At 42.8% G+C, this 18,458-nt stretch overlaps 1 protein-coding gene across 1 annotated transcript in view; it reads right to left on the minus strand.

Moving 5' to 3' along the window:
* The window catches only part of trpm4a (transient receptor potential cation channel, subfamily M, member 4a), a 59,549-nt gene that overhangs the window by 8,696 nt on the left and 32,395 nt on the right, over positions 1-18,458 (minus strand). The window contains exons 2-11 of the mRNA XM_076265204.1: positions 5,392-5,453; positions 4,772-4,949; positions 3,701-3,881; positions 2,968-3,137; positions 2,486-2,663; positions 2,046-2,110; positions 1,041-1,277; positions 783-885; positions 301-419; positions 1-203 (exon numbers count right to left, since the gene is read on the minus strand). The exon at positions 1-203 is cut by the window's left edge and continues 103 nt beyond it. Coding sequence (XP_076121319.1) covers positions 1-203; positions 301-419; positions 783-885; positions 1,041-1,277; positions 2,046-2,110; positions 2,486-2,663; positions 2,968-3,137; positions 3,701-3,881; positions 4,772-4,949; positions 5,392-5,453 — 1,496 coding nt within the window. The remainder of the gene's footprint in view (positions 204-300; positions 420-782; positions 886-1,040; positions 1,278-2,045; positions 2,111-2,485; positions 2,664-2,967; positions 3,138-3,700; positions 3,882-4,771; positions 4,950-5,391; positions 5,454-18,458) is intronic.

An 18,458-nucleotide genomic window follows, 5' to 3' on the forward strand; every position in this document is an offset into this window, starting at 1 on the left:
ACGGCCACACCCTGCCGCTCAGTGAGCTTGCTCTGCAGCAGGGTGTAGGCCAGCGAGCTGTCTGACAGCGATTGGTACAGGCTCTCCAGGCGCCGGTTGGTCAGGTAGTCCAGGATGTTCAGGCCGTTCTCTGTGAAGAGACGCACAAACTGGGGCTTGTTGTTGACCAGGGCGTCCGTCATGGAGTCCTCCAGGTCTTCGTACTGAAGAGTGGAGGCAGGAGAAGAGATCAGTAAAAGCATTTGACTAGGAGCTGGATGTAATGGCTGTGAGTAAAGGATATGGTGGTTATACACTCACCCGCCACTGGATGTCGCCGTTAAAGAGCTCGCTTTTGGCAATGTCCACCCTGTTCCAGGCCACGGCCAGCTTCAGCTCCTCAATGTTCTCACTGGCGTCGCTGGACATACGTTTGCTGGCTGAATACCAATGGCACAAACACATTTGGGCAGATTATTTGTGAGGTTTGATCACTGATGATAAAGCAAGTGGATCAGTAAGAGAGACAGATCTTGCTTGCTGCTGGCTTCCTGCTGTGTTATTTCCATTTTCCTCTCCCTCCTAACATTTTTAGTCACTAAGCTTTAAATGGTTTCCTCTAATACTGCGTTTTGTCTGATTATGAGGAAGTCCTTTTTTTTCTCACCACCACTATGTCACCTTCTGTCTCCATCTCAATCCTCATTTCCTTTCTTTCTCTGTCTTTCTCATCATTACTTCCCCTGTTCCTCTGATTAACTACACAGAGCACTTCTTTTAGTGTTGCAGTGTGTAATTGATACCTCGGACTAAGGCCTTCAGCAAGACTGTGTCAAAGTCATCTGCCCCTTCATATCCCTCGTTGAACACAGTAATCAGGTCCTTGTTCTGGAAAATGCTGAGAGCCTAGAGAGAGGGGGGGGGGGGGGGAGAAGAGGACACTGATGAGAGACAAAATGGTTCTGAGAAAGTCCATAAAAATGTAGTCAGGCAAGTACAAGGACGCAAGCAGCCAGCCGGTGCTGCATACACAGTCACAGTGCAGGGTGTGTTATGCTCACCCGGTCCACTAGTTTCTCCAGGTCTTTTTCGGCGGGGAAGAAGTTTCGTATCTGCTCTCGCACGCGCTCTCTCTGCTCCATGTTTGGGCCCTCTGGGACCTCCCTGCCTGCAGGGTTCTTGGGGTTCTTGGGCATCACTGACAGCTCATCCAGGAGTTCACAGATGAGGTCGGCCGCAGGACCAGAACCCTTAAGAACCAGCCACGGCGTGGCCTTACGCAGGGACAGATCTACTCTCTGTGCAGTAGAGACATGTCTGTGAGGTTCACATCGAAGTATATGACTGAGCAGAATGATGTAAATTTAGCTGTACATTCCCTCAATGTGAATATATACTCTGAAAACCATACCAGCTACTTGACTGAGACTGTGGGCCTTTCCGAAACTAGTTACTTCGCCCTCTCCCTAGCCACTTGCACTCCGTTTGCTTGTTCACAAGGAGGTTCCGCCACATTAAGGGCCATCCGAAACCAATTACTGTTGAGTTATAGTGTGTTATAAACCCTCCAATGCCAAGTGATCACCAATGCCCCCTTGTCGAGGGTCAGTCAATTAATGTGGCATGTCACGAACGCTTCATACAAATGTGAGTTCCATGTGAGTACACCTGTAAACGAATCCATGGGTGGGCTACGTCAGAACCTGTTTCCGCAAGGCAGAGTGAAGTCCGTCCCAAAGCTGAGTGCGGTATTACCTTGAATATACTGTACCCTACGTGCTAATCAAGGGGAACTTCATTTAGCTGTGAGGGTGATTCCCACCCGAGTGCACTCGGTAATCAGGACTAGTTTCGGAAAGGCCCTGTGATAATCCTGACCATTCTTTCAATTAAAATGTATTATTTCATTGAATTATTTTAAACAATTACACAAATAACACATACAGTATGTTTCTTATGTAAAACATAAGTGGAAATTAATCATAATACAGAGGGAAAGGTACAATGGTTCAGGTCCTGTGGTACAATTATGCAGTTTTATCAACAATTATGGAAAGTGGAAATACCTCTAGCATGGAAGCCTCTCCAGATATTAACATACACAAGACTGGAATCTCAATACTGCCACTGCCTGTGGAAATCACATCATCAGACTCACGAGCTTCTCATCACAGAGGTACAGGTCTCCTCACTATTTGATTTTGTTTATTTGTGTAATCTCACCAGATCATTCACAAATATCACTAATGTACCTAAGAATGTTGTTCTTTTGTATACCTGAGATCTAAAAATAATGTTGCACTTGGAAAAAATAGGCTACTTTACACTAGGTTATATTTTGAATTTCTACAATTTGTTAAACCACTGCGGCATGATCAATCACAAACATGAAAAGTGCAAGAATAACTATGCCCAACAGAGGGCAGCTTACCCTAACTTATCAGTCAGACCAGCGAGTCTCTACTTCATACAATCATTTTAACCTCTCCTCTATCAAGACTCTTACCCCAGATCCCAGTGCGCTGATGGGATATGTAGTCCTCGAAGTTAGCTCTGAACACCTCCTCCCCTCCTCTGCGGCCTACACTCCCATCATCCACCAGGAGAAAGGCCTGGTAGTTATTATCCAGACATCGCGAATCACGTAAAGTATTCTGAACATAATAGCGTGCTGGGAAACTTCCCTGAGAAAAGAGAGAGAGAAAAAAAAAAGACAAAGAGAGAACACAAACATAAGACGTCAACCAAAAGCTATGTATCAAGTACATACAGTATGCTTGAAATTAAAGCCAATTTGAATGTAAATTAGTGTGCATGTGTGGTGTGGTGTGTGTGTGAATAATGTGTGTGTTTGTGTGTGAGAAAGAGTGTGTGCGTGTGTCACTGTTAATATGACTGAAAGTATAAGTGTCTGCATATGTGTGAAAGCTGATATATACATGCTCATGCATGAAGGGAGCATTCTGACGGTGTAGACAGTGTTATCACCTGTGGATTTACAAGCTGCTGGCGGTTGTGTACCAGGCCCCAGGGCGCCACGCCTACTGCAATGATCTTGTTCTGGGATACCGAGGAGGCTGCCGTTCCATGATCCCTCACTGCCTCCCCAAGACAGCGACCTACACCTTCTCTCAGGCCGCCTGTCAATATCCACGCGCCTAGAAGATAGAGAGAAAGAACAGAGAGAGAGAGAGAAAGAGAGAGAGCAGAGGAATAAAGAGGATGTGTACAATGCAGTGTGTTATGATTACACCAAACTATATTTACACAGAATACTTGTGGGACATGGGGCTCAGAGACAAGATTCCTCTAGTCATAGAAACACTGTTTGAACTGGAGTGGCCCCTTGTCAAAGTTGGCAAACAGACAGAATTCAAGCAAATCTGCCCTACATAACTCTTTCAGTCTCACCTAATGACTTTTAGTTGACTGAACTATATTTGTTGCATCAGAGGTATTTTTCAGTAAACTCAGCAGGATGATAGATCTCAGGAATATATCCAAATGTCACACACAGACAGGATTCAAATAGAGCTGTCCTGCCCTGCTCTGTTCATCTTGTTTACCGGGATGCCTTTTATCTGATAAAACTGGATTTGTTGCATCAGAGGATTTTGATAACAAACTCAACAACATGATGGTAGATTTCCCAGCTCAGGGCTTGTTTAGGAGGCAGTGTGTACTATGGTTAAATGAAAGGCAGTCCTGCTGAGGAGGTTACCTGTGCTCTGTGCGGCACGCACAAGGCCCTGCCGGAGCACCTCCCTGACCCAGGGCTTGAGCACCTCGCGGCCCTCGCCCCCCACCACCGACACCACCAGGTTGGGGGCGGGGATCCCCCAGTGGGCCGTCATCAGCGTGTAGACTATCTGAGGGGGCGTGTGACAGGACAGGCGCAGGAACTGGGAGTGGCACAAGAGGGGAGAGCAGACATAAATAAATCCCCCACAACATGTCCTTCATTACACACTTGATCCGTAGAGATAAAGTCGGCATTACACTGCATGTCAGCTGGTGCAGTTCTACTGAGAGGAGACCAGAAATAATGGTGTTAGACCCCGGCTGTCCCCACTGTAATTAGTTTTATATATAAGCACACAAAGCATAATAAGAGCCTTTCATAGTCAGTGAGAGATCACATGAATGATAAATACGTGTGATCCCTATTAATCTCTTACGTAAATAGGATGACTGGAGGAACACAGGAGGTCATCAAAACAGGACAGAAGGCAAAAGTAAGAGAGATAACGGTACAAAACTCAAATTCATATCCATGGAGACTGAACATTGATAAAAGTGGTTGTTAACAATGTAATCATGTTTAGCTTTGTATATATATATTGGAAGATCTGTTATTTAAAATGACTTACAATTGAGGTTAAGAACCAAATAACCAAATAGCTGATCTAAAAGAAAAAATGTGGTAAAGCTCCATATCAAGTCACACCAAATTCAATTTAGCCAGAGAGCACGAGGATTTGGAAGTTGGAGATTGGCAAGTGCAAGAAGACAAACCAGAAGCCAAGGCATGCATGTATGTATGTGACATAGTATGCTGATTTAGGTGTGAGTTGCCTAAATTGAGACATCTGCATCTTTAGCTACTTTATGTGAAGATAGCCACTGACCCATGAATACAAAGAGACTGAAAAGAATGAAAAAGAATACAGAAATGATGTATGAATAACTGAGTGACGTGAAGCATAGAAAGGGATTGAGATTGTGATCTGACTGGGTAAAAGGGCTAAGCTGGGTCAGGAGGAGGAAGCGCTGGAGGTCTGGGGGTACCCACATGACTGTGTCTTCTACCCGCCCCAGCAAACTCCAGCTCCCCAAAAGCATCTGTGGGGTATTCAGAGGAATGCTGGGCGCTGTCCCACTGGCTCACGATGGCAGCCCCAAAACAGTCCCCTGTGGCGATGGAACTGTGCATCTCTCGCACCCCTCCACACTGACAAAGAGCCCCATTGCTGTGGGAAAAGGAAGAAAGGGAGAGAAAGACTAGGAGTTTATAAAGACTGTACTAAGCCTATAGGATTAATGATGTGACTGTGGCTCCATTGAAATACATCACACTTGTCTTTTAGCATCATGTCTCAAGGACAACAATGATAACAAACACCAGCAAAAAACAACCATTACTATTACTACTGTTATACAACAATATACAACTATATACAACTATAACAACAACAAGCCCTGCAATTACGAAGTGTAGCAATGGTTTATGGTCAGAAGGCTCTAAAGCACTGATTTCTGTTAAAGTCATCTGGTTTGCCTTGCACTTTTAGTTTTAAAAGGTGAGTCTCAAGCAGACCGTTAGAGACAAAGGATTTTTCCATCCACATTCAGTGCATGTGTGTACAGTACATATAAGCAAATGTCAGATATAGCAGGAATGACAGGTTGTACCTGAAGGAGTCCTCCACAAATGATGTACACACTCTCTTCTTAATGATCTTGGGAATCCAGCTCTGGAAGGAACAGTTACATGTAGATCAGATCCATCCAAGCATATGCTCAATTTTGTTGTTGTTGTTCTACTAAGTTTTCACACTTCTTATAGACTTCCACCATGACTGAACAAACAGTAGCCTAGATCGATGGGTGTGTGATTCCAGGTTAGGTGTGAGAGTTATTACCAACCAAACATCACAGCCACGCACAGACCATGTAATTATATAAAACCACATCAAACAGGCAGCTTCATGAGTCACAGCAGCGCATTGGCTCATTTGAAGAGACAGATTACAAAAAGCATACTAAAAATTGCATAGGTTGCTGCGCATATCTGGGTGCATAGTTTCAGTGGCAAGATGGCAGGACAGTGAGAGGAAGTAAACTGGCAGTGACCAGTGGTTCCATGGACGAACAACAGAGAATTAGGGTAGGCCTATAGTTGGCATAAAATGCTGGAAACGGGGAATAGTCGCCGCCTGAGGATGGCTACGAGGGGCAAGGAGAGACAGGAATGACCGGAATGCATTGAGGGTCAACACAAAAGCGATCAGATCATACACTCGATGGTCAGCTGACAGTCTTTCAAGTCTCTCACACGGAGATAGCCTGGCGGGCCATCCTATATCATTGAAATGTATAGTCTGGAATCGACCCATTCACCTCGCTTAATCCAAGGGGCGGGCAGAGAATTGTCTTTCAAACTGCCTAGGCATGCAATAGGCCAGGGCTACGACCATATCCGTATCTGGTCGGCAAAACGGCAAATACATCCTTCTTCGAAAGGAATGACTTAAGTGCATTGTGTTGCTCAACTTTCAAAGAAAAGCACAAGTCCAACTCCTCCAAAGTTGACGCCAATGCTGATTCAAACAACCGCTCTTCTTCGCCATAGCCACCTTCCTTGTTGTTCACCGTCGCAGGACTGTCGTCAACCTGTTAAGCCCGCCTTAAGACTCTCTAACAAAATAGAGCGCTGTGATTGGATGACGTCCACGGCGTCAGCCAATAGAAATCCCTATGGTTTGCTACTAGACGTACAGGCTGAGCAAATCAATTTGCCGCCGCTAGGGTGCGTCTAGATTTCTAGGCTAAAGGCTCAGGTACGGTCCTGCGCGTGTCCAAGTCACGTCATTTTTGCCGTGGAAGTGAAGCATACTCCAACTTCTGCTGTCCTGAAATGTGTCACATTTGCGCGTGTCCAAGACGTGCATCATTTTTGCCGTGGACAGTGAAGAATACTCCAACTTCTGCTGTCCTGAATGTGCGTTAAATCGTTAAGGTTAGCGCCTGCGCACTACGGATTAACTGTGATACTCTGCCCCACCAACTGGGGGCGGTACGTCGAGTCTGAAAGTAGGACACAACCACCAAAAAAAGCCTGAAACGCCTGAAGAAAAGAAGAACGTGGGATGTGCAGCACTGAAAGAAGGAAGAGAAGGAAAAAGCACCACGAATATGTTCGCCTGTCTGCTGGGAAGTTTGATAAGTTGGCCCATCGCATCGCTCCATTTATCATCCACCGGAACACACACAGCACACCTGTTGGTATAGCTGAGAGACTAGCTTAGCCTACTTGCTTATTAGGCTAAGTGACTCGGTGGCGCGAGGTCAGCAATATTGGTGCGATTTAAAGTAGGCCTAAAGACATTTTTCTAAACACAGCAGTGTCATGGTAAGAAAGAGTTGTGCGTACAGATGTCCTCAATGAAATTTGTATTAGTCTTCACACCTGCCTCATACCAAAACGTATGAACCAAAAACCTGTAATTATGACGTGTCAATAAAAGTTTTGAAGTAACTCTTTGTGTTCATAATGTATAATGTCTCACTGTGATAATGGGTGTATTTAGAGCGAGAGGTAGCCTAGGTTATTCCTTCAATTATTATTATGATAACGCATTATCAGGTGTTGACAGGCGAGTTTCGAGATTTGAGTTCAGCATTGTTCAGGAGTAGGTGATAATGATTGCACCTGGGAGAGGTAGGCTACATTCCCTTTATTATTATAATCACTATTGATAACGCATTATATACGGAACAGGCGAGAATGCATCTCGATCAACAAGTGTTACTGGGTTTCGCCTGAGCGTTGTAGATATAGCCCACCTTTTCCGATTTGATTTCAGCATTGTTCAGTAATAGGTGCTAGGCTACACTCATTTTTAAAACATGCTTAAAGGCCGTGTTGCAGGGTTCATTTTCCAACGAATTTGCACAATTTGCTTCTTGGTAATAAACATTTAAACTGTTATCCATTGTATTTGATGTTGTTGGGTATCACAAAATGGAATATAATACGAAAAGCAAGTACTATTGCACAGCGATTTGAAGTGATTTTCCTTTCCCCCACAATGCATTGCATTACGTCACCTTGGGGAGGCTAAAGCCCACCTTGAGACCCTTAAGAGTAACAAGAGAGACGAGTAAGGGAGTGTTCAGAGTAGCTAGATAGATCATGTCATACGCTGGTCGCAGGGTGCTCCTCGACCAGCGGCCAAAACGCACTCGCTTCCCTAGTTACAGCAGCTCCACCGCAGTTTCCATCGGGACGGCACAGCCCACACAAGCACCTGCCAAACTGCGACTTGCCCTTATTATCCCCCTCTTTGGTAAGCCCGTACCCTGACAATGTCAATGACAATCAATCACAAGGAGTAGTTATCGAAAATATTCATGCTGAAGACACGACCAGCCTAATCGGCGGCGGCTAAGTTTGCAACAACAGGGGTGGCTCACAGGTGGGACTGGAAAGCCTATAGCACTATCATGATGCTTTATATTTTGATCTTCTGACTAAGTTTACCCGGTAGCCTACTTATCTGAACTAACGACATGATCACTATCACTAGATATAAAGAAAATATTGACTTTCACTCGGTGCTGTTCACTGAAAGTAACAAAAAAATGTCTTAACGTTATAAGCATAATGCATTGAACTGAATAGGCGCATTATGTAGCCTCATAACAAGACCTCTCAAATTCAGAAAATTGCATTAAACTAAAATCGGAAGACATTGTTACCTTTGTTAGACCATAGGGTAGTTGTCATATAAATGCTGTAACGAAATTCAAAGTGTAAATATACAAACTTTATGTTGAAAGTGTAACCGCGACCGTTTCCCATAGGAATTAATGTAAAACATACCCTCCAAAACGAGACCTCCCGAAATTCAGAAAAAATACTAAATTGATATCAGGCAACGTTATTACCATTGGTAGATCATAGGGTAGCTGTGATATAAATGCTGTGACGAAATTTGAAGTGTAAATATACAAACTTTATGTTGAAAGTGTAACCGTGATGTCCATTGGAATGCATTGAAATGAATGAAGCGCAGATCATGTAGCCCCCAACGTGACGTCATCACCAAATTGCGCAAAAAAAAAAACGCTAATGCTAAAAACAACAAAAACTGGCATTTAACACCATTTGGAGACATTTTTAAAAATGATATACATATATTGAGTGCTTTATGTAGGCTACCCATTAATCAACAGTGGTGGTTAACCTGCAACACGGGCTTTAATCCAAAGTCATGTCAGCTCTCGAAGTCCCGCCCTTTCCGCTATCCCGCTGGACCTCTAGATTGAAAAATCTTTAATGCAAGTGAATGTGAGAAAATAATTATTTTCTGGTCCCGTTTGAATTTTGCCATGAATGTGAACATATGTTGTCTGTGAATTTTTAATATAAATTTTCGTGTAAAGAATGCTACAATTGAGCGGGTAGAAGTTTGATGCGGTTAAACTTTGTGTGAGAGCACTTTGTGGACTACAACTTTCCGCTAGACGACAGCTAACTAGTTTCCCATAACAACCATCAGTTGGTCGAGATGTAGAGGGTTATTAAATATTACAATCACACTGTATCATAGTGTTAATGTGTTGAGTGAAGCTAGACATGTTTCGAATATTTTTGTTACCATGTGTGTTTATTCCTGCCGTTACAAAAACTAGCATCTCAGCTAATGTTAGCGATTAGAGCTGGCTCACGTCACAGGCGACATGTAGTCTTTCTCGTTATGTCTTTTCCACAACTGCTAGCCGAAGAATCATATAATATACTGTCAAACTCGTAACATGAAAAATTATATTAAAAATTCAAACGGGACCAGAAAATAATTATTTTCTCACATTCACTTGCATTGACGATTTTTCAATCTAGAGGTCCACTCCACTGGGGGTTTAGTGGATGGGCGGGACTTACCAGCTCTATAGAGCATCACAGTCCCGCCCACAGGAGTTTCCGGAAGTAAGAATTCAATGCAATTTCTCCATTGACAATTCGGGTATTAGCCATAAAAACTTAACTGCACATGGTAGACTCAAAACCAGCTATGGCTGTACTAAGCGATTGTGTATGCTCATATAGACGCCAAAAGTTCACGGGGCACTAACCTCGTTTTGAGATAAATGTCTTTTATTCGCGATGTCTTGGATAAGTACTTCATTACCCACAATCCTGAACAATCCCACAATCCCACAGTGATGCCTCTGATTGGTGGAAAGGCCGTTCAGTCATAGTTTGAAACTTGAATCAGCGAAAATTATTGACAAGATGGCGGAGTCTTTTACTGCCTATGGCGAAAATCTTAATGTGAATAAAAACTTTCTAGACGAACATTGGTACTTGTATCAACAAGGATTGTGGTTTATAGGCTATATCACACGAACTTAGTCAGGGCCAATACACCATCAAATAGAACACTGTAAATGCTAGTTTGAACACTTAACTTTTCAGGTAGCCAATAGGCTAATCATTAGCCTTTCAGACATTAGAATGTCATTATAATGCTGCTAACATTAGCCTGCAACACAGGTATGAAATATATTATGTTTTAGTGACCTTGTTGTTTCTATGAACATGAATTGTTGTTTATATGAAACATCAACTTAGACGAGGCATAAAAAGCCCTGTATATCCCCATTAAGAACTTAAACCTTTGAACTAGCTAGCTAGCTGATAGCAAAGCTGGATGCTACCACCGGGTACACTGCAGTAAAATGGTTAGCAAACCGTCCATGCCCCGCGGCCGGTGAATATTTCAGTTTCAAGGACGAAATCAAGTGGTAAAAACCACTTTAAATCGGGTCACATTATTTACTGTTGTGTGTCGAGGGTCAGCTTGTGGGTTTTGTATGGGCCAGCATGAGGAACAAGACCTATCAAACCTACGAAGTTGTGTGGTGAGTTTTGCAGGGAGGTTGGTAATGCTAGTTAACATTAGCTAGGCTACTGTAGCCTTCATACTGTACGAGCTATATCAATCATTAACCTAGAAATACTTCTTCGTACATTTAATGAACATTTTGTGTAATAATTCAAGTTAATAAACTGACTATGGTGGTCCAAGAGCAGACCATGCACCGGTCCATGCATCAGGATGGCAGTCAGATACGAAGCCCTGCACAATGTTGCTAACGTTAACGTTAACCGCTTTCACACACACAATATAAAATACACGATGGTAAATATAACATTCAATACCAAAACACTATTATTTACACGATTATTCCTGAAATAACTGCTATTAACTATATAAAAATCATTGTTTGGAGGAGAGGGTTCGCTGCTGTCGCTGGTTGGCTGGTTCGTGCTGCTTATATATTTTTCAGTGAGGCCCGGTGGTTTATGGGATGAGTAGTTCCTTCGCTCGGAAATGAAAATATGTACACAGTCTTGTACCTTTGACTTTTTTTGGACTTTCTATTTGTTTTTTCACTCGAAATGATATGTTGTATGCTTATGAGTTACGCCGTAGCTGATTAGCCTAAGACATGCTCTAAAACTCGATTTTTCCAAAACGTCAATGGGAGAAATGAATGGGAAATTTACTTCCGGAAAGCTCTCTCGGAGGAGGGGCGGGACTGTGATGCTCTATGCAGGGAGTAGCCTAGGGTTGTCACTTTTTATTCGAACATGACGTGAAATATCCGTAGTCGAACTATAAATAAACTATTCGGTTTTTAGTGCTGTGTAGCGCATTTCTACAGTCTATGATTAGTTTTATTTTATTGTTTGCCATCTCATTCAGTGCTCTATGATCCAGGGCTCATGACCAATTCAAGCCAATATAGGCCTATAGCCAGTAGCCACAATGAGCCCATGCAGCCACCCTATTTCGACAATGAAAGATAACGCACAGAACGGCCAGCCTGAGCGGACAATTAGCCTACGTCCCCAACTCATCTAAAATGTGGTGTCTTGAAATACTTTGGGTTCTACACCATAGATGGTAAAGTAACCGTTAAATATAATGTTAAAGAATGTATCTGTGGATTGTGGCTTAACATCGGTTGAAGTTGACTCCATGTCGTGGTGTCTCACGTAACTCAAAGCCATGCAAGCTGAGGACAGGCAGGCGCTCTGCTCCATCGTCGTTATGGTAACCAGTGTTCGAATTACCATAGGGCCCGGTAGTGCCCAGCCCCCTTAGTTCTGGCCAGGGCACTACTAGTTCTGCTAGAAATCACTGCCAGAGGGGGCCCACTCATTCATTGTCAAGTTGCCAACCCGTAACTATGATAATCTACATTTTCCCCGTTGGTTGCAATGTGTATTTCCCCCACAGACTGCAGGGGCACTGCTCCGCATAATAGCCCCCTGTCCTGTCCGATCTCACCCTCCTCTGAATCGAGTTGTTATTAATTTTGCTAGAGCATTGTTAGCGATTGAGCAATTAGCAGCAGTGGAAAAAGTTAAAAGGAATGTATGTCGAGGAGTGGCTATCGGGACTTTAAAATGCAAGGGGCAAGGGAAGGGTCCTGCCTGAAGAAACTCGTCATCGCAGGCAACACGTTTTTACCTAGCCTACTTCGGCAGAATGCGAGAGAGGATTCTCTGCGCTTAATGACATTGATGACAAAGCCAGAAATCGTTTAAGGGAGCGCAGCTTAAATGCGCTTCTTTTTCTGAGCATCAATGCGCCTCCCCTGGTCCAGTTCAACCCTAGCCATTCGTGAAATCATGGCTCACTGGGCATCTTCCATCAACTGCGTGGAAAACGGGAAAAAATGCCCAGAAAGAGACCAATAGGCCACTATCTCCAGTAGGCTTAGACGAGATGTGATAAAGACAGCTGTTTTGTGTTAACTTTCAGTTTTTTCAGTTGTGCGATGTTCAGTTGTGCACGTAAAATATTTGACAATTAGCTCTGCTCAGATTCATTTTTGGCAATGTTATTAGGCTGAATTTCATAATGTCATATATTTCATTTTAATAAACTGGCTACCCTGCTTATCAGTGATGCCAGTAACGCGTTACTTAGTACTTAGTACCACTTTTTTCAGTAACGAGTAATCTAACGCGCTACTATTTACAAACCAGTAATCAGATTAAAGTTACTTATACTGTGCGTTACTATTTTTGTCATTTTCCTTAATAAAAAGATATATTCTTTGCTTTCTTCTTGTCTTGGGGATTAATGTCATGTAGGCTATGCTCACGTTTTCAGCATGAGGACAATTCACGTGCAGCGACACAAACGAAAACAACAATGGAGGGAGAGAGAGAGAGATGCACATTTCATCAGTCATTACTTTGAGTTTGTGTCAGCTAAACATGACAACATTAAGGTACATTGTACATTCTGTGCTGGCGACAAAGTGCTGTCTAGCTAGACATCCCAAGTCTCCCGAACTTTTGGGAGTCTCCCACATATTGATAGCGGCTTCCTGACGCCCGCAAATTACATAAAATCTCCCGGAACCTAGAGCGAACAAGAGCACGCAAGCCAGACCGGACTTCAAATCAAAGATTCTAGAATCTTTGCTTCAAATCGCGTGTGCATAGCTTAATGCGCACACAAAGGAGAGGGAGAGAGAGAGGAGTGGTGCGTTTCTGCCTGAAGCGCATCCAAGACAGAGAGCATCCTGGTCTGTTTTGCTAAATCAACCAATCCGTTTTCAGTGTAAGTGCTTATATCTCTTTTCTCCCAAACATAATTAATCAGTTCAGTCAGTGTATCTAGGAACAGAAGCGTCATGGCAGCGTCAGTGCCCCTCAAAAAGGAAGATTTAAGACCCATTTCACATCAGACTACACAAAAGTGTACCCAATTGTCTCAAAAGATTAAAACATAATGATAATCTTGCACACTGCACTGTTTGTAACAGCAACTTTAGCATTGCTCACGGCGGGTTAAATGATTGCAAAAGACTTGTTGAGGTGAGTTTAACAAGTGTAATTTCATTTGCATATTACTCAGGCCTATAGGTTACAAGATGGCTAGTTGCCAAGGCTACATGAAAAAAAATCTACATATTTTACTATAACAATTTCTATCAATAGGCCTTCCTTATTTGGTGTACTTAGACATTATTGAACAAACATCTGAATTTCAGTATCTAAGTAGGTTAGGTTGGGATGTCTGCTATACATTGCTGTTAAAATGCACTTCCAGTATAGTGAGTATTGGCAAAACCGGTTATCATTTTTATGTTGAGGTGTTGGGGGTGTTGTCGGCAGCTGCTGAAAGTAACTAATAAAGTAACTTGTAATCTAACATAGTTACTTTTAAAATCAAGTAATCAGTAAAGTAACTAAGTTACTTTTTAAAGGAGTAATCAGTAATCAGATTACTTTTTCAAGGTAACTGTGGCAACACTGCTTATTATATTGGATGTTGAATCGACAGTAGCCTTTGTTATTAGGCTGAATTTCATAATGTCATAGATTTCATCCCCCCCACCCCCCAAGTGGGCCCCCCCCCCCCCCGGAAACGACGGGGTAATTCGAACACTGATGGTAACCAAACAAGTCTTCTTCTGTCTAGGTTTGTTTCTAGGTTTTAACAGAGCCATATAAAGGTAGAGTTGCGACAATGGGTGTTCACAGAGCCATATAAAGGTAGAGTTGCGACAATGGGTGTTCAAAAGTTAAGGTCACGTGGTTCATGTAAACTTCAAATAGTTCCCGGAAGTGATTGACAATGGATTAGAATGCATTAAATAGGCTACTGTTCAATGATAGACAGAGCCACGATTTTGGGTAATTGACAGTCAATAAATGCATTATATACAATATTTATAACACAGTGCAATTATTGTGTAAACTATGTAGTTATCCTAGCATTACAACACTATTAAATTAAAGCAACACCAAATAACTTTTCCTCTGTCGCACGCACTATTTGTTTATCCAGCACCAGCTTTGCAAATAATGTCCACAGACAATGTTGAATATTGTAACGTCGGCGCACAAGACAGTGGTAGCGTTCTCCCACACAGGGCATTCTGGGATGCGGGAGCGAACATTTGGGGTTTATGTCTGTGTTTCTCCTTAGTTTTGAGTGTAATGTTAGCGTCTTTGTTGTAACATGTTTCCCTTTTAGTTCTCCCTCGTGTGATCCTTTTTGTGTGGGGGGCTGCGTCCTCCCCTGTATGTGTAGCGTGTGTGTGTACTTGACCTGCCCCGTGTGTATTGTGTTCTGTGTCTGTGTCCCTGCTCTCGTTCTCAGCTATTAAACCTTTTGAATGGATAACTGAGTGTGTCGCTATCAAATCGTTACAATATGTTGCGTGATTTTATGAAAGTAGGATGTAGGGTAGACTGAGTACAGTTGAGATATCTAGTCTGACAGAGGAATTTAAGTGTGCTAAGGCTAGATTGGAATTGACTCTTACTCAGTCCAAGGACCCAGTGGTGAGGAAAGTTGCACCCTCAGTTAATGCAGGGAGGAAGTGGAACCCAGAGCAGGCAGTTAAGCAAGCTCAATCAGCATTGAAGCATAGAGATATAATGGGCCATGTGCAGCACGGGCGGGGGGGTCTAGGGGTGGGTGCAAGTAAACCCTTGTGGAGTAAGGCTTCTGCAGGAGAAAAGAGGAAAATGGTAGTGGAGGAAATGCATAGACAGGAGGAGGCTGTAAGATGTACTAAGGCAGTGTCGCAGGCAAAACAAGGGCAGTGGGTGAACTGGGAAGGGGTGGAAAAAAGACAGATTAAATGGAAAGATCTATGGGGCATGGAAGCTAGTAAGATCAGATTTATGTTAGGTGCTACATATGATGTGCTCCCATCTCCCAAGAATTTAAGTCAATGGTTTGGTGAGGATGATAAATGCATACTTTGCTCGTGTGTGGGCAGTCTCCACCATATCCTATCAGGATGCAAGGTAAGTCTCACCCAGGGGCGGTATACGTGGCGTCATAACCAGGTATTGAAATGTGTGGCAGCGGCAATAGAGGATAAAAGAAGAGAAGTTAGCAGAAGTTCATTAGCAGCTAGTAAAGGGGTAAGGCAAATTAACTTTGTACGTCAGGGGGATAAACCTTGTTCCGCGAAGGCCAGGTGCAAAACCGGCCAGTTGAAAAATGGGGCGGGCTGGGAAATGAAGGTTGATCTTGGCCAGCAGATGGCGGTACCTCCACATATAGTGAGTACTAAGCTACGTCCTGACGTAATTCTATGGTCGGATTCAGAGAAGATAGTTTACTTCATTGAACTCACTGTTCCTTGGGAAGACAGAGTGGAAGTGGCCAATGAGCTGAAGAGAGCTAAATATACTGAAATAGCAGAGGAGGCAGCTAAGCGAGGTTGGAGTGCACGATTAAGGCCTATTGAAATCGGTGCACGTGGGTTTGTGGCCAGATCTGCTATTGGCTTGCTGTCTGAATTGGGCATTTGTGGTCGAAGTCTAAGGCAGGTGGTTAGTAACATGTCCTTAGCAGCAGAACGGGCAAGCGAATGGTTGTGGGTAAGGAGAAGTTACCCTTCCTGGGGCGCAAGCTAAGGTAAGCTAACTGGCTCATTTGTTTTGGTCGTGGGTAAGGAGAAGTTACCCTTCCTGGGGCGCAAGCTAAGGTAAGCTAACTGGCTCATTTGTTTTGGTGGTGGGTAAGGAGAAGTTACCCTTCCTGGGGCGCAAGCTAAGGTAAGCTAACTGGCTCATTTGTTTTGTGTTTGTAATGGACTGTGCCTAGGTTGATGGTACTTGGCTAAGGTTCTTTATGGTTTATGGTTCAGTCCACATCAACGGGACGGACCGACCTAGCCAACTTAAACCATGCCTAGGTTGGTTAAGGGTATTTGGATGCTTGTTGTGGTAATATGGGGCAGCATGGGGTGTAAGCTAACTGCTAACTGCTGGCTAATTTGTTTTGTGTTTGGGATGGGGCCTAAGATAATGGGCTAAGCTAACTGGCTAATTTGTTTTGTGTTTGTGATGGGCTGTGCCTAGGGTGATGGTACTTGGCTAAGGTTCTTTATGGTTTATGGTTCAGTCCACATCAACGGGACGGACCGACCTAGCCAACTTAGACCATGCCTGGGCTGGTTAAGAGTATTTTGAGTATTGGATATTTCAATGTGGTAATATGGTGGTAGCATGGAGGGGAGTGTCTCCAGGACGCTGGTTTCACTGTTAAGCCTTCATGAGGTGTCGTGGGCCTAACTTAACGAAACATCGGTGAATGAGGGTGCCCACTTGATAACCCCAATGACATGCCGCATACTATATAGGCTACTGCTGTTGGATAGGCCATTTGCATTGTGCTTGTGACCATTTGTTGGCGGATTTGTGGGTAGTGTGCTTTTTAAAGTTAAACTTGAGCAGGGGCTTCTGAATGTGTTTTTACCTTGGATTTTGGCACAAGGGATTTTAACATCTAATCCTGTGTATTAATGTAAAGAGACATGTGTACAGTTGAGACACCTTAAATATCTTGCTTGCTCAGCAAGCCCAAGTTGTGATATTTGCTATGCACATGCGTATTAGTGCCCTCTTTGATCATGTAAAATTTGAACGACACAAGTATCTCCCATCCAAGGATATCGGCAAATGTTTTTTTTCCAAAGTAATTCCGAAGAATGTCACTTCACCATGCACCTTCGACAATGAATAGCTCATTACACCTATGTTACTGTTAAACGTAACTGGTATCATTACAAACATTATTCTGTGTCCTAAAAACTGGCATATTTTATGGCATTGTGTTATGTAAGGTCGTTGCAAAATCTAGAGAAATGTGTGAGGTGGTCAGCGGGGGACAATTGAGACACACATTGGATTGTGTTAGGCTACTTGAACATTCCATTTGTAGGCTACTGTTCGCTATCTGTTCCTGTGTCACATTTTGTTAATGATGTATTCCTTTTAACAACGCTAATTTAAATGAAATGAATGAATTTGAACTACAAACACTTTGCAATTGCTATGTTTTTATTTATTAAACTTTCTAACTAACGGTTAGTTAACTATACATCATTAAAGATGGGTGTCTCAATAAAAGTTGAGTGATCATAATAACATATAAAACGTGATATAGGCTAGTCCTTGATAAACTAGATGTACCGCATAGCGGTACAAAATATGACCGCCGCTCAGTCCTGTAGGCTACATCCATTCCGCGAAAATAAATCATATTAATGAATTTGTCTCCATCTTCTACTCCATCCCCCACTCTTGAAACTTTTGTGTATACTTGTTTGGAATGTGTGTGTGCACACATTCCGCACACAAAGTAGCCTACTGGTGCTGCAAAGGTGAATAGATTTGTTTCTGGGCCAAAAAATTTGCAGCATTGTTATAAAACCTTTAAAATCTCTAAACAATCACAAGTAGGGCAGTTCATCACAGTCCATCCATTGCAACTAGACTGATGAAAGGTACACCTGTAGGCTACATTGTATTTGGGAAAAGCAGAAGGTAGCAGCATAATGTATTTATTTATTTATTATTAAACAAAACAATCCCTGTCAGTTCCATGCAGTTTTGAACAGCTATCAAGAAGAGAGGTCATGTCACGGATTTTTGTGAATGCTTCTTCTTCTACATATGCATAAGTTTAGTCATCTAGTTCATATGATATTCAGCTTTATTGTCAATGCACAAATTAAATACCAGTAGTCTAAAACAAAATGCCGTTTTACCCAGTGGTGCAAATAACTGACATGTCCAAAAGGGCCTTCATGAAATGCGTTGCGAGACTGTTCATACACATTTTAACGGGCAAAGTTGAAGAGCTACTGTCCGTTATTGTTTGTGCAAATAATATGCTGATTCATGTTCCCTTGCATTT

The sequence above is a fragment of the Alosa pseudoharengus genome, unplaced genomic scaffold, assembly GCF_046254945.1.
Source record: "Alosa pseudoharengus isolate Yale_2024_CS ecotype anadromous, Long Island Sound unplaced genomic scaffold, YU_APseudo_1.1 YU_APseudo_1.1_scf_4, whole genome shotgun sequence".
Classification (NCBI taxonomy): Eukaryota; Metazoa; Chordata; class Actinopteri; order Clupeiformes; family Clupeidae; genus Alosa; species Alosa pseudoharengus.